The sequence below is a fragment of the Theropithecus gelada genome, chromosome 5 (assembly GCF_003255815.1).
Source record: "Theropithecus gelada isolate Dixy chromosome 5, Tgel_1.0, whole genome shotgun sequence".
NCBI classification, from domain to species: Eukaryota; Metazoa; Chordata; class Mammalia; order Primates; family Cercopithecidae; genus Theropithecus; species Theropithecus gelada.
The window spans coordinates 147318699-147343506 of NC_037672.1; the positions used below are offsets into that span (position 1 = coordinate 147318699).

The window sequence follows — 24808 nt, forward strand, 5'->3', positions numbered from 1 at the left end:
ATACTGTTCAAATATAGCCAAAACGAACAAAAAAAAAAAAAAGAAAGTAAATAGGCCTATGCTATTTTATCCCAACAATAAAATTATGCACTGTTTTGTAACACTACCTGTATGTTGCTCTCACCTCAATACCTTTAGGGAATCCTATGTATATTCTGTGTCATATACTCAGTTGATGTTCTGATAAAATAAAAAAACCCCTGAAGGAGTATTTTCAAAAAACTGAACAACTGGAAGAGTCTTTAAGAGTTTATGTGACCCAATTCTCTGCCCCTACCGTTTTAAAAACTGAAACGTAGTAATTTAAAACTTGGGCAGTTTAACGCAAGTGTACATCTAGTACACAGTGCTTTTGTGTGCATACTAACTTATCTAGCACATAAGCCAGGTAATAATATGGCAATTTATTTAAATATGTACTTATATATCTTCTGCATGATCAGGTCTTAGTAGAAGCATAAATGAATGAATCAAGTGCTAGGGAAAAATGACAAATCTCACACATTACAAATAATGTTTCTTTCAAAATGATATCTAACTTTCCCCACGAATCAAAGCTCCTGGTTTCCTAAATGCAGTTGTATTCTAAAATTGTACGGATTAAGGTTGCATCATTCAATTCTATAATTTTTCATATGAAGTATACTGGAATTAGAAGGATGCATAATTAGATTTGAAATACTAAAAAAAGTAAGGTCTCCTACAGACTTTTTAGTGAGTGCTGCATTTGCCAAAACCATGTTTAAGTGTTTTACTTGAGAAAATAAATGACAAGAATAAAACAAGTTCAATAACATTTAACAACAATTTGATGACATAGGAAAGATTTGGACTTCAACCCCCACCATTAACTTCTATGTGGTTATATATGTTCTTAGGTATTACATATAAATATGTTTTATCACATTTCAATAAATTTATGCTCATAATCATATCTCTTTAATGAATTATTACTATTTTCCTACAAAAATCATGTGAGTAACCTCCAAATTTATATAAAATTATAAATAAGATTATAGATACCTTAACAGGTTCGAATAGAAAAAGCTGTCATCTTATATTGGGTCAAACATTTTGTTGGAAGGAATCTCTGGGTTCACGTTCTTGCTAGGTCACTGAGAGACTATTCTGCTTAAGGCAGTTTACATCTAGTTTCAGTTTCTTCATCAGTAAAATCAAAGGATGGAGGAGGTGTTCTCTGGCTCCTTCTAGTTTAAATATACCTGACTATAAGTTGCTTTCTCAATTCAGATAACTTACCTCTCTCAACACAGGATCAGTTATTGAATTCAGATTGACAGCTCCTTCATAGGTCAAGTAATAGAACACATTGAGGGCTCGCACAGCCTCTGGTCCTTGCTGTTTATAGCCAAAAATGAGATCAATCCATTGGTGAAGCTGGCAGGAAACAAATTCGCTCTCCAGAGCCTGAAAAAAAGATATGGATTGTATTACTATGTTGAATTCCTTTTTAAAAATACAGAGAGATATTTAGAGCAAGCAGTAAAGTTTAACACTAACTTTACTGCGAACAAAGATTTTTAAAAAACAAAACTTGTGGCTGCGGTGGCTCACGCCTGTAATCCCAGCACTCTGGGAGGCTAAGGTGGACAGATCATGTGGTCAGGAGTTTGAGACCAGCTTGGCCAACATGGCGAAACCCGGTCTCTACTAAAAATACAAAAATTAGCTGGGTGTGGTGGCCCGCGCCTGTAATCCCAAGTACTCAGGAAGCTGAGGCAGGAGAATCGCTTGAACCTGGAAGGCAGAAGTTGCAGTGAGCCAAGATCACGCCATTGCACTCCAGCCTGGATGACAAGAGCGAAACTCCATCTCAAAACAACAACAACAACAACAACAACAACGACAACAGCAACAACAAAAACTTATCTGACGGCCTAGTTTCTACCAGAATCTGTCCTCCTTTGTTTACAAGTAGAGGTTTTCCGGCACTTGGCATAATTAATTATACTAAATGTGTAAGTTTCAGTATTCTTCTACTGTACTGACAGCACTAAGGAGCAGGACTGGGCCTATCTTGGTCACATTTGTAACTCAGAGCCTGACAGGTACTCGATTTATGCTTCAAAGAAAGGAGGCCGTACAAGGCAAAGACTATTTTGGGAAACTAAATGTGAAAATGTTAAAAATTTACTATCCACTTGAAATATTTATTATTTTTCTAGAATTAAAATATTTTGTAGTCTATTTCAACATCCGTAACCAAATTATTTAGTTATGTTGATTGAGTTCTTATGCTAACAAATTAGATCTTGTCGGGGATACTTATAATTACTGAATTTTTATTCTAGGTATTAATATCAAACCTGACCAAATATTTGATGCTATTAACATAATAGTGCCCGATAAATAATGAATGAACACAATCAAGTAGTTGGTTGAGATCCTAGGCACAAGATCCATTTCCTATCTATCATTATATTCCCAGTTACTAGTGCTGTGCCTAAAACATAATAGATGCCAATAAATGTTTGGTGAATTTAATAACATTATAAATACTAAAGAGTTCTAAAAACTGAAGAGATTTTTTAGGAAAGTATTCATCTTTATATTATTTAATATTGTTCAAAATCATTCCAACATAAAAGTTTAGCATTAAGGATTAGTTTAACAATAAATAATTATATTAAAATCAAAGAGTTTTCAAACATAAACTCTGAAGCTTAATTAAAAGTATACAGTAAGCCGGGTGCGGTGACTCATGCCTGTAATCCCACCACTTTGGGAGGCCGAGGCAGGCAGATCACAAGGTCAGGAGATTGAGACCATCCTGGCTAACAGAGTGAAACCCTGTCTCTGCTAAAAATACAAAAAATTAGCTGGGTGTGGTGGCGGGCGCCTGTAGTCCCAGCTACTCGGGAGGCTGAGGCAGGAGAACGGCATGAATCCAGAAGGTGGAGCTTGCAGTGAGCCGAGATGGCGCGACTGCACTAGAGCCTGGGCGACAGAGTGAGACTTTGTCTCGAAAAAAATAAAAATAAAAATAAAAAAGTATACAGTAATCCCCCCTCATCCACAGGGGTTATGTTCCAAGATCCCCAGTAGATGCCGGAATCTGCGAATAGTACCAAACCCTATACCTATATGTACTATGTTTTTTCCTATACATAAATACCTATGATAAAGTTTAATTTATAAATTAGGCACAGTAAGAGATAAACAACAATAACAACAAACTTGAACAATAATGATATACTGTAAAAATGTATATACCATAATAAATGTTATGTAAATGTGGTCTCTGTCTCTACCTCAAAGTATCTGATTGTACTGTACTCACACATTTTCAGACCTTAGTTAAACACAGGTAACTAGAATTCTGGAAAGCAAAACTGTGGATAAGGAGGAGACTGCTATACCAACTTATATCTGGTAATGTATCTCATTGAAATTGATTCTTATTTTTAGAGAAGTCTATGATTGTGATGTATTTTCAGTATGGCTTGCTGCTATGTTATAAGAGATCTGCTAGTTTTAAAACAAAACTGACCAACTTATATAGCAAATAACCAATGTGATATAAACCATCTTGTGACAAAAGACGTTCCTATTCCTTTACATGTGGACACTTGTGTAAAGATATGCTTTATTAAAATAAGTACCTATGAAAAAGAAATGTTTATAAATACAAAAAATATATTTCCTTTAATATTTAACACAGCTTCACAATATTATCACAAATATAAAATTGAAAACATAATTTTGTAAACAAAACTCTAGGCAATTCTCACATTCCAAAGTATACCTCAAATGAAATATGCCTTACAAATATTTAGCTAGTTTCAATTGATAAAGTTACTGTTTTAGACATCTCTTTTAAAATGCTTTACATTTACAAATTTATTAAACAGATATGACAACACAAAACTGCTTCACATGTTACTTGAAATAAGGAGAAGCTTATGATAACTTTAAGTAAATGCCTATTTTAAGTACATAAATTTGAAAAAAATCTAGGAACTACTAATGCAAGTTACACACAGAAATGATACGTTGGTTTCATTAACTGAGACCTTGGGTAGGGATGGGGGTAGGGGGTAGGCACATTTACAATGACACATAAAAACAGCAATTGTCTTAATTTGTGTGCAGTGCACTCCACACAAAAGCCCTAAATATGTTCAAATTAGAGCAAGCTGCTTGATTGTCACTGCAGTCTCATGTCACATTAATGCATGACAAACATTAAACCATACACTTAAATGGCAATTTATATCATTTAAATGTTTACTGCCAGACTAGCTCATCACTCATTTAAATGTGACTTTCTGACAGCTAATTTCAGTTAATTTTCTCCAATTCACTTAATTAGAACTTTCAATCAGGGAAGGACCTACACATATCTTCGTGCTTACATCCTTTTTGGTGGCTGTTCGAAATCTGAGTTCATAAACTGCCGAAAAGCTCTACTATAACAGATTAGCATGTAATATCTCTGAGTTTGCAAAAAATATGACTCTGTGAAGCAAACTTAGAGTATATACTCTTAGAAAGAACCTATACTTATTTAAGTAAATAGTACTCTCGCCAGTAGTTTAAATAAAAAACGTGTAGTTCATATACACACACTAGTGAAACAATTAAAAAACCCTGCATCCAAGCTAATTAAAAATTAATGATTTCAAAATTGTTTAATAAGATAAAACAGTCAGGAGTCTCTTGAGTGTCCATGGTGTTGTGATTTGAGACCGTAAAATTCTAGAAGGCTCAGCAAATGACAAAGTACAAATGTATTTCCTCAATATTAAAGCTCTAAAAACTAGGGCAATTTTATTTTATGTGTCACCAGACAAAGAACTGTTGAGTTTTCCTTATAGTTGACTACTTCTTTATGCACACTCAAAATGGTAAAGTTGGTTAGATTTCAATGCTTAAAGCTTTGTATCTTGATACTGCATCAGAATTTTAAGCAAAAATGCTGAAAGGAAAGCTACTGTGTGCTCATATCAAGCTGCAAACACACATGCAGAGATCGCCACAATGCCATGGTTCAGACCTCACCTTACATTGTCATAGGTCAGTCCTTAAGGAATTGACCAGTAATTCGCGGAACTATTGGCAAAATCACTTCCAGAAGATGATAAACACGTTACCTTCATGAATAAACTTTAAATAATTTCTCAAACACTCAACTAAAAATTCCATTAGTCAGCTTCAAGCATGTCTTGCAATACACCAAAGCTTTAAAAAGGGAACTAAAAGAATAATGTGGTAAGTATAAGAGAATTCTAAGAAGTTTCAAAGTCATTTCAGTACGAAGTCAGTTCAGAACTTTAATATCCTTTTGCTATCAGTGAATGACAACTACCTAACCAAAAATAGGTAATGTACTTAAGACTTGAGGGAAGAGAGAAGGACAGGCAGGAAGAAATTAAGGGAAAAAATACAAACAATATAATTCAAAATGGAATACCCTGAGGTTTCCTTTTATAACTCCCATTTTTAAGATTTAAAAACATAAATCATGAAACCTATATTAAAATACCTTTTTTATATATTGATTTAAAAAAAAATTCTTCATATACAGAAAATTCTCATTTAGATCTACATTTTTAGTTACAAAAAAATGAAAAATGCCAGTGGAATGCTGAGCATTTGAGATTTTTCAAAGCCTTCAAAACCGACAGTCCTCATTAAGCCTGGAGTTAAATACGGTTTGCAGCTAGGGGATAGTAACATTCCTCCCATGCTGCTCTCAAACCTAACCAATCAATTGTTAGTACTCCCCTAGCAGGCTGCATACATCATTTACATCCAATGTGTGCTCTGAGTAAAATTTGTAAAAAAGAAAATCTACTAAAATGTCCAACACAATACAATAATATTCAACTCATCTGAGTTATTATAAAATAAATCAGTAACTAATGTCCAATTGTTAAGGATCAGATAAGACTATGAAAAGACTATCATATGAAGCCTCACATGAATTGTCAATCCAATCCAGGGGGACTCATATTAGTGTTGACAAACTGTCTTGGGGCTGATATCTGTTTTTTTTAATGAGATCTATTAGGCAGAGTAAAAGACTTCAGATATGCTAAAAACTACAGTATACAGATGTCAAATACACTTATTAATAACTTTCATTTGTTTGTTCTGCATACAGAATATCAACAAATTAAAGCTTTAATATTATGAAGATAATAGTAAATTATTCATAAATAGGAGGTTTTTATAACCCTGTGTCAGAAATAATTACAAAGTGTGTGTGTGTATATATATATATGTGTCTGTGTGCATGTTTAGCAAATCTCACTGAAAGAACACAATCTATGCTTTCCTGAAACTAACCCACTTAAGAAGTAGATTATTTCTTTATAATATAAAAAGTGTTATATAAAATTATTCTTGTTTTCTATAGTGGAGTCAAAAAACATGATAACATATAGAAATAGCTTTTTCTGAGAAACTCTAGGCTATTTGAGAATAAAAATTCTAAACTGAAAGGCATAAACCATGTATTTAATCTACACATGCATTAGTGATACACTAGCAATTTCCTTTTGCTTTCAAAAAACCAAATTTTTGCCAATGTGAAAATTATGTAAAAATCAAGAAAACCAATTTCAATCAACAAAGGAAATTATTAGATAACTGTTTACCTCAAGACCAAGAAACCTTATTTGTTTATTATTTATGTTTCTCATACTTGTCATTCCCAGCTTAATGTTAATATTTACTTATTCTTTGGCTAAACATTCTCATACCACTCCATTAAGAAAAGACACTAAAAACTAGTGATATATATGAAATAAATGATTTTTATAAAAACTTAAATAAAAAGATCAAATATTCTTTATACATTCTTTATGACCAGAGAGAATACGCCTAGGCAGCCCAGATAAACATTTCTGCACACCTGTCCTACTACTTCCGCTCCCAGGCTTCTAGAAGGCCCAAGGTACAAAGGTTCTGAGACATAAAATGCCATAGCTGTAAGTTTCAAAAGTGAAATGAAAATCACTGATTAACCCTCCTGACTTTGATATACATTTACTTATAAGATGTATTTAATCATATTTATAATGAATGAAACATCTATTTTGTAAAATTTTAATTGTACTTATAATTAAGAGTCTTAATTCATTTGAACATAGATAATATGTTTTAAAGGAACTGACATTTAGATTGGCAAGGTGGTAATATACAAAGTTATAAACTTGGAATTTTAAGTATTTTTCATTTTAAATCCATGTAATACGGCCTTCTTCCTATACAAACACATACACAGAGATTTAAAATGAACTGGTCTGTTATGTTTGCATGTGCTGGATTTCAAACACTAGTGGTAATGTTTCCTTAACATTGATATATGACCTTTGTAATTTACATTGAAGAAAGCTGTTTTTTTCAGCCTAATTAGAACTGTTTCAAATTTTCCTGCTAAATATATGATATAAAGTCCTTTCAACTTTTTTATTCTAGAGTTTCTTTCCATGTCAACTTTGTTCCAATCAAAATATGCTTTGAATTAAATGATTTTGATTGAATATGTGGATCACATTTCACTTCTAAGATGTAAAGTCCAAAAAGGAAAAGTTTAGCCTGTTCAAACAAAGCAAGAGCAGCCACTTTGCGGAAAGCTATTCACATTTAAGAAGACTGACAAATTGTTTGTGTGCACCATTAGGTCTAGTTTCTGCAATAGTTGCCAGATTTCCTGTCCCCCTAATAAGATGCATTAACTCCTTAAATGCTGGCTCTGAATTTGCAGTGAATCTGAGTGACTTTAGCAAATTTCAATTTTATTTATAGGTAAATTTCATTATTTGAAATGAATCTAAAGAAAATAAAAGAAAATTTGTGTTAACTATGTTGTATCAAAACTTTCTAACGAAGGTCACAGAAAATTAACATTTTTTCATATTGGATGGATATAAATTTAGAATACAAATATGTTTTATAAATGGGGCTTGCCAGAAGTGACAAATTCACATCAATCCTCATTAAAAAAAAAAAATGCATCAATTTAACTAATTTAAAGATTATGTCTTCAGGTAAAACACAATGGAAATATGTAATAAACTAAAATCCATTAATATGAGCATCAATTTCCTCTATACTGATTATATATAAATCACAATGCTTCAGACTTCAGCTGTTTATCTTAATATACATATATATCAAAAATGTGAAACAAGCTTTATACTATTTACAAATAACAGTTTAATTTTGAGAACTTAAAAATATGTGTGAAGTTGTGACATTAAGATTAATAAGTCTTGAGGCCCAAGAAGGTAAAAATGGACGATCAAAAATTTAGGGAAAAAACTGTGGGATGCTAAGAATAAAAATTGTTATCAGACAGTTTTAAAAAATGAAATTTAGTCAACAACATATTGAAGTTCAGCCTGAAAAGCAGATAGAGAAATCACTAAATGGGGTTCTGTACTTCTAAACTGTCCTTGAACTGTTGGGCAGAAGAGATATTTTGAGCCAGCAGCACACAGTTCATTTCTACATTTATATCATTACTAAAGAAAAGTGTGAGTTAGTATCGTATCTTGATATAACCATCAAGCACTCGTGCATCTTTTGGCAGGAGAATCATTCTGTCTACGATTGTTATTGTGTAGTTTTAAATGGACTAGTCAACCAGCTGTTATATATTTTACACACTGAAGGCCATGTTTCCTTTGAAATTCATAGTTTTAATCTCAACTGAAGTCTGTATTGCTGTGTGCCAAGATCAAAAGGATTAGACAAACTTGCACAATTACCTTCCTTTTCAGAGAGATGATTTTAAAAAAATGTTTAAAATACTCCTATATACTGACATTTTATCCAACTATTTTCTTTAGAACTACAGAACATTAAAACATTTAATTAACATTTCAACGTTAGGTCACTTTTCATCTAAAATCTAGGAATTCACAACATACAGATATGTTAAACTAATTACAGTATCACACATAGGGATACTGAGCTTTAAAAAAAAAATGCTAGTAAAAATGGATGGGGAAAATTATACCTATTTCTTGTATGTGTTTGCATTTTGCAAGCCTTTGTTCAGAAAATAATTCATAAAGCTTACAGTGATATATATGCAGCAAGATACATTTAACAAAAGAGAAGTGAGGCAATGCAAAATTTAAAATAAGGAGATATCACATAAAAACCATGAAATTCCAAAATACTTGTTTTAACAAATCTATATATGATGAGCTATGTATTTGCTGCTAAGCTTTCTAGCAGGCAACATAAAGAAAGAAACACGAACAATTACAGGAGACAAAAATGACCATAATGTAAAAACAAACCAGATGGCCTGGAAAAACACATTATTTCTATTTGTAAGATAAGAAATTCCTCCCTTGGCAATATGATGGAATCCAGGTATGCAACTCTCAGAGGGGCTGAGTTAATCCTGAGATAGATTTAAAGTATAGACAAACGGGGAGACCACATATTCTTCAGATAATCTTGCACAAACATTATTTCTCTTAGGGAGGCTTTGAATGGTAGGTTCTAGATTGTGCTACATGACAAGTACCTGGAATGCAGCCATTTTATTTTGTAAGTTAGATGTAGAGCTAATATGCTTCAATAACAGGTAAACTGAGTCCCAGGACTAATAACCTCTTAAGAATGTGAAGAGCATAACGAGAAGGACACATCCTGTAGGAAAGGCAGGCTCACCATCACTTGGAAGGTAGACTAGCCTACCTTAAAACAGGCTCAAAGGTAAACTTTCTCACACAGATAAATATGTATGAAAAACTTTCAAATTCCAAACATGATGCTCTAATATTTACAGACATTAAAATGTTTAAAACAGGTAGACTAGATGTTCGACTCTTTAAAAAATTAGTAAAGTATCCCTAGAAACTTAATGTTGAGGACTTTAAGTTGCTGTTATGCTTTCTAAGATAAACTAGTTATAAACATAGTTATAAGTAATTAAAATATTAATCTAAAGTGCTCAATTATCCACCTAGGTATAGAAAATGAATAGGTTTCCTCTTCAGCAGCCATCACAAAAGGTATTAATTTACTGTATGAACTCCTGTAGGTTTTATATTATATAGTCAGTTACAAAAGGAAGGAACACAAAATAAGAAAAATTTAATCCCTTCCCATTTGCTTATCCATATAGATCTGATAAATACTAGCAGTCTCTTGCCTTTGAAGATGGCCAGACCAGAATCTCTACTTATTGCCAGATGTAGTTTAATCTCATGAGGATTCCAGACAAAAACAAGGAGCTGTCTGCATGGCACCAATGATTCCCTGTACTTACTGCCATAAACTTATACTGGCAAATCAAAATCCTTGGCAAAGTAGAACATTTATTATGTCATGACTCCTAAGAATATCCAATAAAGAAAAACTTGAATTAAAAAAAAAGCAAAAGTTGCTGAATATAAAGCATTAAGTTCAGCCACAGAATCAAATTACATCTGCACTTACTTTGTGTATGCGATTGTATACTTGTATATTATATAGGACTAAAAGTATACATTCTGCAACTTTCTATTAATCTTAGCATCTCTCTAATCTATTCATTCAATAAATATTTATTGAGTGGTTACTAATGGTCTTGTGCTAGACTCTGGAGATACTGAAATGAGACATCCCTTTGGAAGAAGAGTGGGGAGCAAAAGGTCAGCCCTAAGACTACTGCCATAGTCTAAGTGAGAGGTAGTGAGAACCTTAGTCAAGAAAATAGCATCAGGAGTGAAGAGGGGACAGATTTCAGAAAGATTTTAGATACAAGTTGTTACTTACAGCAACTGATTACCAGTGTGAGGGGTGAAGAAAAACGAATGTAGGGTGATCAGTTTGGACCTTAACCACAATAAAGGAGAAATTGTTTACATGGTAAAAGATTAGTTGAGTTTTGAACTTAGTATTAATATTTTGGTCTTTCTTTAATAGGCTTGAAATTAACCCTAGGCCTTTGCTTTGGATCTAAGGCTAAGAATTTTAATGGAAGTTTGTATACTATTAAAGTATTAAAATATGCTTGACCAGGTGCGGTGACTCACGCCTGTGATCCCAGCACCTTGGGAGGCCGAAGTGGGTGGATCACGAGGTCAGGAGTTCAAGACCAGCCTGGCCAACAAGGTGAAACCCCATCTCTACTAAAAAATACAAAAATTAGCTGGGCGTGGTGGCATGCATCTGTAATCCCAGCTACTCAGGAGGCTGAGGCAGGAGAATCTCTTGAATCCAGGAGGCAGAGGTTGGAATGAGCCAAGATCACACCACTGCACTCCAGCCTGGGTGACAGAGAAAGACTCAGTCTCAAAAAAAACAAAAAACAAAAACAACAAAAAAAGAAAGTATGCTTATGTTCAATAGTGGAATGCACAGGCCAAAAAAATTCTGTGTAACAAAATCACCCCAAGGATTTTATACCAGTGCTGTCCAACAGAAATATATCCATGCCAGATACACAATTTAAAATTGTCTAGTAGCCACATTTTTTTAATTTATAAAAAATATTTTTTAAAAAAATGAGACAGGGTCTTGCTGTGTTGCCCAGGTCAGTCTTGAACTCCTGAGTTCAAGCAAACCTCCTGCCTTGGCCTTCCAAATTGCTGGGATTACAGGTGTAAGTCACCATGGCCTGCCTACAGTAGCCACATTTTAAAAAGTGAAAAAAAAAAAAAAAAAAAGGCAAAACTGTTTTAATTACATGGTAATATTTTATCAAGAATATACAAAATATCATTTCAACATGTAATCAACATAAAAATTATTTTGTATTAAATCTCAGAAGTCTGGTATACATTTTACACTTACAATGAACAGCACATGTTGATCAGACTAGCTACATTTCAAGTGATCAACAACCACGTATGACTCGTGGTTATCAACTGGACGGTGAGGCTTTATTCAGTTCCAAACACTGAATCTGCATCCAGATTTTGATTCAAGACAGAATGCAGGAGTTAACAATACTTAACACTTTTAAAATACACCTTATCTTACTGAAAATAAAGATAACCCTTACAAAGTACAAAGTAACTGCCAGACTAAAATGACCTTCAATGCAGTTTTGAAGAGGCTATTACAATTCTCAGTGCCATGAAGAATGGCTATACCTTAGAAAATGACAGCAGAAATATAACATCTTCAAGTGTGAAACAGACATAATGTCCTACAGTGTAGATTCTTCAGCTACTTATAGATCTCTGAAGAAATGTGGCAGCATCTGAAAGATGGCATTATGACTATCCTCTAAACAATAAAGGTAAAAGGGCTAATTCTACCAACTATGTTATCATCTATAAACTTTCCATTCTTAAAGGTCCTTAGAGTTCTTACATTTTGGCTACTCAGCTCTATCAGTTATGTCCTTTAAGAATTACCATATAGCCATAGACTACAACTTAGTATAGGGGACATAATCTTTGCTGAAAGTCAGATATATGAAATCTGTAATGTGCATATATTCACAAAACTCATAAAAAACACTTCATTTTAGTAGCAGATAACAAGTCTCTGTCTACTTCTAGAGATGTTTTAACATCTACAGTAACACTCTGACTCTCAAAATTTTGGGTCTGAGTCTCTGCATTTTCAATTGAATAACGATTAGTTAATAGGGTCAGTCTTTTAAATTATTATTATTATTTTATTTATTTATTTATTTATTTATTTATTTATTTTGAGAGGGAGTCTCGCTCTGTCGCCAGGGCTGGAGTGCAATGGTGCGATGTCAGCTCACTGCAAGCTCTACCTCCCGGGTTTACGCCATTCTCCTGCCTCAGCCTCCCAAGTAGCTGGGACTACAGGCGCCCGCCACCTCGCCCGGCTAGTTTTTTGTAGTTTTTAGTAGAGACGGGGTTTCACTGTGTTAGCCAGGATGGTCTCGATCTCCTGACCTCGTGATCCACCCGTCTTGGCCTCCCAAAGTGCTGGGATTACAGGCTTGAGCCACCGCGCCCGGCCAAAATTATTTTCAAGTAGCCATGAATACATATGCAATATGAGGTCAACAACAGAGACTTCTTGCAAGAGTTAAATACATTTGTTATTTATGTTTTCTTATCTCCCTTTCACTTCTTAACTTGTTTCTCCTCTTTCTGTTACAGGCACACCACTGAAAATGTTTTTGCAAAGATTACTAACTGAATCCAATGAATGCTCATCTTTTCTCATTTCACCTCTGCATTATGGTGTTTGTTTCTCTTTCTTCTTCTCACTTGACACTGTCTCTCCAGATTCTCTTTCTACATTTCTGATTTTCCTATTCATTTTCTTAATATAGGGTCTTTTTCCTCTAACATTTCAGTGTTTATTCTCCTTAAGATTCAGTCCCAGGCCCTCTGCCTCTGGTACAACCCAGGCTAGATGAGCCACACTTCAATTACTTCAACCGACAATTACTACCCTCTCTGGAGTTTCAAATCCAAAATGCCAACGGCCATCACACTACTTTTTTTTTTTTTTGAGACTGAGTCGCACTCTGTCGCCCAGGCTAGAGTGCAGTGGCGTGATCTCAGCTCACTGCAAGCTCCACCTCCCGGGTTCACACCATTCTCCTGCCTTAGCTTCCCGAGTAGCTGGGACTACAGGCACCCACGACCACGCCTGGCTAATTTTTGTATTGTTAGTAGAGATGGAGTTTCACTGTGTTAGCCAGGATGGTCTCCATCTCCTGACCATGTGATCTGCCCGCCTCGGCCTCCCAAAGTGCTGGGATTATAGGCATGAGCCACTGTGCCTGGCCCATCACACTACTTTTTTTGCTGTGCTTCACATAACTCAAACTTAATATATCAAAAACCAAATGAATAGTATTTCCTCTGACACTTGCTCCTTTTCTTGTCTTTCTGGTGAGGGACTAGGTCCTTCATCTAGCCAGCCAATTCAGAAATGTGGCAGTCATCCTGACTTCTCCTTTCCCCTCTCCCTACAAAACTTTATCTCATCAGACAATAAGCCTCCTAAATATCTTCCCAATTCATTCTTTCTTTTCCTTTCACTGGGACTACCTGTGGTTTCATGCTTCATTATTTCTTTGTTCAGTTATTCTATCGGTATCCAAACTGTTTCTTTACCTCTAAACTTTCCCTCTTCAATCCCTCCTCCATATGAACTGCTATCTAAAACCCAGCCAAGCCACTGCTCTCCTCAAAACTTTTCTCCTTTCCCTAAAGCAGTGGATCTCCAACTTTAACACACACCAAAATTAGCTGGAGAACTTGTTAAAACAGGCTCCAATCCATAGCCACAATCTCTGTTTCAGTAGATCAGGGGCAGAGTCCAAGAATTTGCCCTTATAACAAGATCTCAGGTGATATTGATGCTGCTGGTTCAGGAACTCCTTTTGGCCACCACCTCCCCAAATAAAAAAGTTCATACTATTTACGAGGCATTAAAGATTTTTTGTATAATCTGCCTCCAGCCATAAATTTCCATACACACCACTCACAGTTCTCAAACACATACTTCAGTCTACCATCTGAATTAAGTTTAGCTCATGTGGCTGCATGCAGTGGCTCATGCCTGTATTCCCAGCACACTGGGAGGCTGAGATAGGTGGGTCACTTGAGCCCAGGAGTTCGAGATTAGCCTGGCAGCCTGGGCAACATGATGAAACCCCATCTCTACTAAAAATACAAAAAATAAAAAATAGTAAGGCATGGTAGAGTGCTTGTAGTCCCAGCTACTTGGGAGGCACATGTGGGAGGATCACTTGAGCCTGGGCAGTTGAGGCTGCAGTGAGCTGTGATTGTGCCACCGTACTCCAGCCTCGGCGACAGAGTGTGACCTTGTCTCAAAAAACAAAGCAAAACAAAACCAAAAACAGTTTAGCTCATGTGCAGTACTATAACTTTGGTATCTTTGTCCACACAGCTTCTTATATCTGTAATGTCCATTCCATCATCTTACTCCCTGCCTGGCAAACCCCTATTCATTCTCAAAGACTAAGGTTCAATGTGGGTTCCTTGGCTAAGCCTTCCTCAACCTTCCCCAGAAACAGAACAAGGCATTTCCTCTTTGGGTCCCAGAATATATATTTATTCTCTCTCTTTCTCTCTTTGTGTCTCTCCCTATGTATAATGTTAAATGCTTTCATGGTAATCATGCTACTCCTTCATGGTATATATTACAAGTATCATATTTATTATATTACATGTTATCACAAGTTATATATTTATTTGTTTACTTTTTTATTTATTATCTATCTCCCTTACTAAACAATAAATTCCAAAAGGGCAGGTACTATATACCATCTTTCTCACTGTTGTATATCCAGTATGTAGTAGGTACTCACAAAATATTTGTAGAATGAATGACTATATCACTTAATCTATTTCTCTAATTAGTTACTGTCATGTCTGTGTGCTTCTCATAATGGCAGCCCCGAAGGGCAGGTGTCACAGTCTTCCAATTTTGTGATCACAGATCTAATTTTCCAGTAGACCCCTAATACATGTTTGTTGAATGAATGAATGGCATTCAAGAAATTCTTCTGATTTACCACAATTCAATGTCTATGCTGAGGGACTGCGATCTTAAAGCACTGTATAAGAAGCGTGAAATTGACCATAGCCACTTTACTTGGTTGATACAGTGCTGGTTTGCCAGGGTTATAGAAAATGTGAAAAATTTCTGTGATTACTAGCCACTGCAAAATGAGCTGTCTGCAGTTTGTTAACCATGCAATCAAATTTGAGGTAGAATGATTACATGGGAAGGAAAAAAAGTGAAGTGGATATTAAAGTATCATCTTTCAAGGTTTTATTTTCTCTTCAATAGTGTCCAGAAGAGAGATGCAAATGATATCCCTAATACACTTGACAAAGGTTCAAGAAAGTCAGTATGCTATGCAAAGAAAATGCATCTAGTTGGAAATGCACTGTCCAACTAGACAACCACCACCACACTATAACAATACCAGTAGCACTTAACATTTAATGAATATTTATGCTGTGCCCAGCTTTATGCTAAATGTTTTACATGGATTATTTTATTTAACCTAATCCTATGAGATAAGCACCACAGTTTTAAAAACTTTTACAAATGAAGCTAAGAATGCTTAAACAAATTGTCTGATGTCACACAGTTAGTAAATGTCAGAGTTGTGACCTGAACCCAGATTTCTCTGACTCCTAAAGCCATATTAACCACAACACATCTTTTTCAACCAAAATTGCATTATGAAACTCTAAAAATATGAAACCATTACATAACATGGATTACTTTTCATTGGTTTCACATACATCATTTAGAAATACTAGTAATAAGTATTGCTGAATATGTACTAAATCTGGTATGCCATGTTGATGTGGAGGCTTTATTTACAGGTTTTACTGTTCTTTCAACTGGTTTTTTGCTTTGACACATGCATTTTTAAAACGAATACATTCACCTTATATTACAGCTTTTCTGTTTTATTAACTGGAATGTAAGCTCCTAGAAGGTATAGATTATACCTGTATTCTTGGAACTGAGCATATAGTAGATGCCCAATAAATATTTATTGAGCTGGATAAGAAATTTATATTCTAGGCCTCTTTTTCATTAATTTAACCATATATTCATTATAATATTTTATATCATAATAAAATATCATAAAAATGTATATCATAAATATATACCATAATATATATACCCACACAAAGAGAGAGAAAGTGTGCATGTGAGAGAGAGAGAGACAGAGAGAGAGACAGGGTGTTACTTTGTTACTCTGGCTGGAGTGCAGTGGTGTGAACACAGCTCACTGCAGCCTTGACCTCCTGGGCTCAAGTGATCATCTTGCCTCAGCCTCCCAAGTAGCTGGAACTACAATCATGCCACCACACCTGGCAAATTTTTATATGTTTTGTAGAGACAGAGTTCCGCCATGTTGCCCAGGCTGGTCTCAAACTCCTGGACTCAAGCAATCTGCCTGCCTTGGCCTCCCAAAGTGATGGGATTACAGGCATGAGCAACTGCACCCAGCCTCATGATGATATTTTAAAAATAAACAGCCTTTAGGGCAAGACAGAGAATGATACCAATATATTAGTTGCTAAGTCCAAATACTCTTAATAAACAACCAATCCATTAAACAAAAAAAACTATTTTAGGAATAGTTAATAATAGGAGTTCATTCTGCACATTTTTAAACGTCCATGACATTAGCAATGTATGAAAATGTGATTTTAGGCTGGGCACAGTGGCTCACGCCTGTAATCCCAACACTTTGGGAGGTCAAGAAGGGCAGATCACCTGAGGTCGGGAGTTCGAGGCCAGCCTGACCAACATGGAGAAACCCCATCTCTACTAAAAATACAAAATTAGCTGGCCGTGGTGGCGCATGCCTGTAATCCCAGCTACTTGGGAGGCTGAGGCAGGAGAATCTCTTGAACCAGAAAGGCAGAGGTTGTGGTGAGCTGAGATTCTGCCATCGTACTCCAGCCTGGGCAACAAGAGTGAAACAGGTCTCAAAAAAAAAGTAATTTCATGTATTTTAATTTCTATATTTTGTTTTGACACATGAACTATTTGATTTCTTTAAATCAAACTACTGTACAGAAAGAACAGAGAAAATTTCTGTTATTTCCTATTTAAGCATTCTCATGTAACTACCCAATTGGTTATAAGTTTCTGTTAATATTTGGAAAATATCTTAAATACTTCCACATAATAACACTGCTCAAACTATTCAAAATATTGATTAGATTTTTGTATTTTAAAAAACGTATAGCACAAACATTATTTTTGTGATTCTAATATCTCTTAAATGTACCATTTGACAAATGCTTTTAAATTAAAATACTAAAACTGATAAGAAACAACCGTGTTAAAGAGTAAGGCTGTTCTGAGATTTTTTTAAAAGTCTTTCAGACAACTCCTATGATAGCTGGTAAGACACATTAGAATACTATAAAATACGAGTTGGAATCACTATCTTTATTAGATTAGGAGAACTGAATAAAGGACATAACTGTATTCACTCTGAGGCTACTATATTCCTTCTTTGTTCTTCAAAAATATAACTCTTTCTGTAGAATGTCTACCATTGTAGTTAAATTCAACTCATAGGATACAGTTATAAGGTCAGAATCCAGCAAAATATATTAGAAGCAATCTAAGCATTTAAATTTTTCGTAAATATGAGGTGAAAAGACAAACAGCATGGCAAGAGTTAATTGAAACATTCCTGTTTGAGAGACTGCACCGAGGAGTGGGGGCTGGTGGACAGTGAGAGGAGGGAGCTAGGCCGAGAGATGCAGAGTTAATCAGGGAGCAAATCCAAAGCCAGGCATGGATAGGCCTCACTAATGAGCCTCAAGTACCCTGCAGTGGTTTTCAAACTTAACTGGCTTCAAACGATGCCACCCCATGACAGAATGCAGCTAGCCATAAGAGGAGGGTGATTAGAATAAATGACTGGAGTAATTAACTCTGATGTGAAACCACCTGATTGGAAAAGAGAAGCCAAGAGCTATTTAGCTGATGGTCCTCCAGTAGAAAAAGGAAGCTTTCCCTTTTTCTTGTGTGGGTGTTCAGTTAGAACTCAACTCTTTCAAGTAGGTATTTGGTAGCACTAATGAAAAGCAGCTTTCATTCAAGAGCCTCTCAAGGGCCTTCCCATTCATTTTGAAAGGGGAAGAAAATAAAAGCTTCAAAGTAGAACTAATTTACTTTACTCCCCTACCTCTTAGTGAATTTTGCATTAGTGAAGTCTGCATTAGTATTTATGCTAACAAATTTACCTCCAAATAATGTCATCAAATACTAAAAATTTTATTTATAGAATAACTAGATATTAAAGCTAATTAACATTTTTAAAATTTTCCTTTCTTTAAAAGTGTTTTAAAAAACGAAACTTATAATTTATAATTAATTGTTGATTAGTTAACAGCACTTCCTTTACTCTAGAGTAAGGGAGAAGTAAAGCAGAAATGGGGTACATCTGTTTTTGAAGAGAAACCAGAGAATAAGGTTGAGGTAAGGAAAGAAAGAATACATATTTTTGCAAAAAGACAGCTTTCTTACAGTGCAAATTGAGCCAAAGAATCCACCACACTCTCTGGCCTGCTTTATTTTATAAAGAGAGGAATTACAAAGACTTGGGGGCATTACTGCCTGCTGTTTTACAAGTAATCATCGATTCATTGGGCCAATGTTGTTCTGTACCTGCTGAGTTAATGTTCCTCGGCACACCCCTCCCCCAAAAACAGGTTCACAAGCTGCCCAGTAACAACCACAGTGTAAGTAGCACATGTAACTTAGCAAATGTTTATGCCGAAACTCGGATTTATTTGACAGCTTTACACCTTTGGGCATGATATAATTAAATGTTTTGACAGCTAAACAAAAACTGTATAAATTTAAAAGCTATTAGGAGCTCAGCATCTAGAATCAAAATGAAGTAATTTGCTTATACCCAAAGCTACTTTTAGTAATGCATTCCAATAAAAAGCATGAAGAGAGGGATAAATGTCTCTCCAAATGTTTTAGCTAATTCATTCATATTTTTCTATGAAGAATATTCTCCTTATATTGATAATAAATGGCATCTTAAAAAGGCAACATAAAAACATTTAAGATTGTCAATATAATCCCTAAACTCTATCTCTGGATATTTTCTGCAACTTTAGAAATGGTAATATTAAAAAGACACAGACTGAGAAATAGTATATTACTGTATTTTTAAAAGGCCACCATGTGCTATAAAAAAGGATTGAAAACAACACAGTGACAGTGAGGGATCCTTCAAACTCAGGCATTAATAACTCAAGGGGGTTAATCCTCATTCTCTCAAGGTGCCGGTTCCAGAGTTTCACAATATGCTATGCTGCTGTGGTCCTCCGAGATTTCAATGCTCACTTCATAATACCCCCAATTCAGTTTACCTTCGGAGAAAACTACTGTTCATTATCTGAGCTCCAGAAAATGTTCCCATCAGCGGTACTACTTAAACACAAGATTTAAAAACTCAGATACCTCCCTAAAAAGGAAAAAAAAAAATACTATAAAGCAAAATTGTCCTTTAAACTACAATTTTTTAGAAAATGAAAGGTTGTTTTATACCCACCATATGGCATCCCATTATCACTCTGGACGGCACATACAGGGTACTGGCTAACAGTCTAACAAAAGTTAAATTTAAACAATATCTAAGTTAGAACATTACTGAAGCATTTGCATGCTATGGATATACAAAAACATTTAAAATTTACTTTTCATTATGTAACAATCTAAGGAATACTGTCTCTTCACTAAAGGTAACAACGATCAGTTGTTTATTTTAAAAAACAAATCACTAAAATGTTTGAAAACCAGTCCACTTTTCATGTGGATGTTTATATTCCACTTAATCATCCTTCTTGGAAAGACAGCTCTAAAGGAAGAAAATACTGAGAACCAAATCCTGTTTAACTTACACAAGGTGATGTCAAGTAATTTAAAAAACACATTCTAAAACGAGCTTCTTATGTACACATCTAAAGACATTACTGCATTATCTAATTGTTCTCTTCCTCTCACTCATGTTAACAGGATAGATGTCTTTGTGTGTACCATATTTGGATTCACTGGCACACAGCCTGAAAACAGATTAGACTGTTTGGAGTGTTCAAATATCTGATGGTGTATGGACTGTGGGAATAAGGGACTGGAGACTCAGAAGTTGATAGTTCCCAAACAGCTACTTTCCTTCTTTCTTTTTAAAAAATAAATGAACCTTGAGTCAGATTAATTAAACACTGGTTATAAGGCTCAATATTCCTAAGTAGATAAACAGATGTTTGAAGAATTTGTGAGTTTCAGGCACAAAGGTAAGTATTACTAGGTGTAAATTTTTTTTAAAAGATGTCATTAAAATATTACATATTAAGGTGGTCCTCAATATAATCTTGATGTCTTTTAACTATCTCATTCTTTCTCTTCTCCATGGACATCATGTTTTGCAAACTGTTATCAAATAATCAAATGTTATTAAATACATCTCACAAAGATGCATATATCTGCCAGACCTTCTGCTTAGGAGATAACCAGTGGTGCTAAACTGATATAATTTAGCTGAAAGCACGAGAAGGTTGAATTTAGCCCAGGTTGCCTTTTTACAGGTAAATGGACTATGTTCAGAATACTTAGAAATTGCTGTGGTGGCTCCAATGGTTCAACAACCTTTGGCTGAGAGCCACTGAACACATACAAACATATGATGCCTAATAAAATACACTTTTTTTTATTTCTTAGACCAAACACCTTCGTTTCAGGTACTGCTAAGAAATATAAGAGCTGCCAAATAATTATAACAAAATGCTTACTTATGCAGAATTTTAACTTTAGATTGATTGAAAGAACTATCAAATTTTTTGACATAGATTTTGCTAAGTATTGCACATATGTAAAAAAGAAAATATAAATGAAACATTTGTAAAATGTTTTAGAGTCAACCTCTTCTGAATTGCTTCCTGATTCAAAGGTATTGATTTCTGTGTTCCTCCATATAGTACTGTCCTCCATGCCTTTAAGAGCATTAGTGAGGCAGCATTTTTTTAAGAGTTCTCTATTATTACATTTGAACTTTTCTTCCAAGTCCCATGCTACAAATTATGATGTTGACATTTTCTTGGTCTTTTTGATAGCCTTGTACAACACGTGCCTTAGAGCTCCCAGTGCTTTCCTCATGACTGCTCAACTTCTAGCCTCTTCTGGTTTAACTATGATACTTCTATCTTAATGCCTCCATTGTGATAACTCTATCTTAAAACTTACCAAATACATTAAAAAATAATGTTTTGTGGAGTGGAAGACAGTTTGGTAGTTTCTTACAAAACTAAACATTCTCTTACCATATGATCTAGCATTTGCACTCCTTGGTACCCAAATGAGAGGAAAATTTATGTTCACACAAAACCCTGCACATTAATGCCTATAGAAGTTTTATTCATGATTGCCAGAAGTTGGAAACAACCAAGATATATTTTAGTAGGTGAATGGATCAACAAACCATGATCCATCCATACAATGGAATATTATTCCAAAATAAAAAGAAATGAGCTATCAAGTCACACAAAGACATAGAGGAACCTTAAATGCATATTACTAAATGAAAGAAGCCAATCTGAAAAGGTTACATACTATATGATTCCAACTATATGATACACTGGAAAAGGCAAAACTATGGGGACTATAAAAAGGTCAGTGGTTGTCAGGAGTGGAGGAGGAAGGAGGAATGAATAGGTGGAGCACAGGGAATTTTTAGGGCAGTAAAACTATTCTGTATGGTAATATACATTTGTCAAAACCTACAGGAAGTCTAACACAAAAGTGAACCCTAATATAAACTACAGACTTTAGTTAATAATAATGTATCGATATTGGCTCATAATTTGTAACACAGTAAGTGTACCACACTAATGCAAGATGTTAATAATAGGTGTATTGAGAGGAGGAACAGTGAGGTGAGAGGTGTATATGAGAACTCTCTGAAGGTTCTGCTCAAATTTTCTGTAAGACTTCTCCAAAAAAATAAAATTGTTAAGATTTTTAAAAAATGATGTTTATATTTTTCTCTTCTTCTTTGTCTTCCAAAGTAGATCTCATGTCTAAGAAAATTGCTGGCACATACTATGGGTTTCAGTTGCTACTTTCTGAAATGAAAGGAGTATGGAACCCAAAAGACAGATCTCAAACCCTTCATTCCTACCAACTGTGCTACAGCCTACAGAGAAAGAAGTATTAATTAAACTAACACATTTAATTAAACTCATACTTTTCATATCACTTATATGAACACGTTCTAGTATCAATATTAATATAATCTATCTCCTTTTCATAGTAGGCTGAGAAGCATGAGCTGGCAATCTACTATTTTTTTTTTTTTTTTTTTGAGACAGAGTCTCGCTCTGTCACCCAGGCTGCAGTGCAGTGGCGTGATCCCGGCTCACTCCAACCCCTGCCTCCTGGGTTCAAGCGATTCTCCTGCCTCAGCCTCCCAAGTAGCTGGGATTACAGGTGCCCGCCACCACAACTGGCTAATTTTTGTATTTTTAGTAGAGACGGGGTTTCACCATGTTGGCCAGACTGATCTCAAACTCTTGATCTCAGGTGATCTGCCTGCCTCGGTCTCCCAAAGTGCCAGATTACAGGCATGAGCCACCATGCCCGGCCGCAAGCTACTCATTTATCTAATATTTGTATCTCTTATTATGTTCAGGGTACTCTGGCTAGGTCCTGTGGGATAAAGACAAATGAGGCATTCTATACCTGCCCTGGAGGAACTCCAGTCTAATGGAGACACAGGAAAACAAGTATGTCCAAACGTATATGGAGAGCAGAGAGCTGAGAACATAAAGCAAGCTTAAGCAGTATTATACAACTTATTTTATGAATATATAATATTAAACAATGCTATTTTCTATATTTGTTATGGAAAAATGTGACTCACATGAATTAACACTCAAGATACCATAAAGCTTAAAGTTTTAAATGATGTCTATATTCCTATCCTAAAAATATTTCCTCAAATATTTGTCCTTAAACAAATCATGAACTGCCTTTATGAAGCATACTTCATTTTCTTCAATTATCTCAGCCTTTGGTTCACAGTCCTATTCCCTGTCATCATTCTTGATAGCTTCAGCATTTCATCTAATGCTTCTTCTCTGGAAGCCTTCCTTTTCTACTTATTTTAGCCACTTTTAAGCATTAATGTACCTTTGATTTAATAATCCATGTGACTCAAATCTAAATGAACCATTACCTCTTATTCTATCAGTTAATTTTTCTGTCAGATGCTTGTTATGCTAACTTCTTGTGACTTCTTTTAGTTCTCAAATTACAAAGATAATACAATAAAAACAACCAGTAGTATTTGCTTACTATTTGAGTACTGTGATAATTTCTATAAATAATATCAATTAGTTCTCAAACAATTTTATGTCTCCAAAGTAGATGCACCAAACCACTACACTGTATTTTATTTCTGTATGATAAAATAATATTGAAAATGTTGGCTGGGCATGGTGGCTCATGCCTGTAATCCCAGCACTTTGAGAGGCTAAGGTGGGAGGATCACTTCAGCCCAGGAGTTCAAGACCAGCCTGAGCAACATGGCGAAATGCCCTCTCTACAAAAATTAGCCGTATGTAGTGGCACACGCTTGTAGTTCCAGCTACTAGGGAGGCTGAGAGGTGGGAGGATCACTTGAACCTGGGAGGTTGCAGCTGCAGTGAGCCCAGACTATGCCACTGCGCTCCAGCCTGGGTGAGAGAGCAAGATCCTGTCTCAGAAAAAAAAAAAAAAAAAGGAAAGGAAAAGAAAAAAAATCCAGTAGATCTGGAGTCATAGCCTAGGTAAAATGGTTATGAAATCTTGGGCAATACTTAGTTCTTAAAGCTTCAATTTATTCCTCATTTAAATGCAAAAACAATATGTTCCTCATAAAATATCCTTATTATTAAATTATATGCCTAGTACACAGTAAGTTCTTACTAGATGTTAGTTCTCCTCCTGTGATGGCCAGCCTCCAAGATGGCCCTTGATGCTTTTCACCTCCTGTACTAAATACAGCTGACCTGTGTAAGCAGTGTGATAGTGCAGAGGTGACAATGGGAGTTCGAAGGCTAGTCATAAAAGATAGTGTGATTTTCCTCCTCCTCTCTTTTGAATCATTTGATCTGAGAAACGCCCCATATGGTGAGGATACTCAAGCAGCCCCGTGGAGAGTTTCATATGGAACTGAGGCCTCCTGCCAACATGTCAACAATGCAAGACATTTTGGAAGCAGACATTCCACCCTCAGCCATACATCCGGATGACTGTAGCCTTAGCAAACAGCTTGACTACAATCTCATGAGAGAGAGAGAGAAAGAGAATATGACCC

General features: G+C 35.2%; 1 protein-coding gene across 2 annotated transcripts in view; it reads right to left on the reverse strand.

Moving 5' to 3' along the window:
* LRBA (LPS responsive beige-like anchor protein) overlaps nucleotides 1-24808 on the reverse strand; it is a 756763-nt gene that overhangs the window by 83136 nt on the left and 648819 nt on the right. For both annotated transcript variants that reach the window (XM_025385122.1, XM_025385123.1), the window contains exon 48: nucleotides 1261-1428. In XM_025385122.1, coding sequence (XP_025240907.1) covers nucleotides 1261-1428 — 168 coding nt within the window. The remainder of the gene's footprint in view (nucleotides 1-1260; nucleotides 1429-24808) is intronic.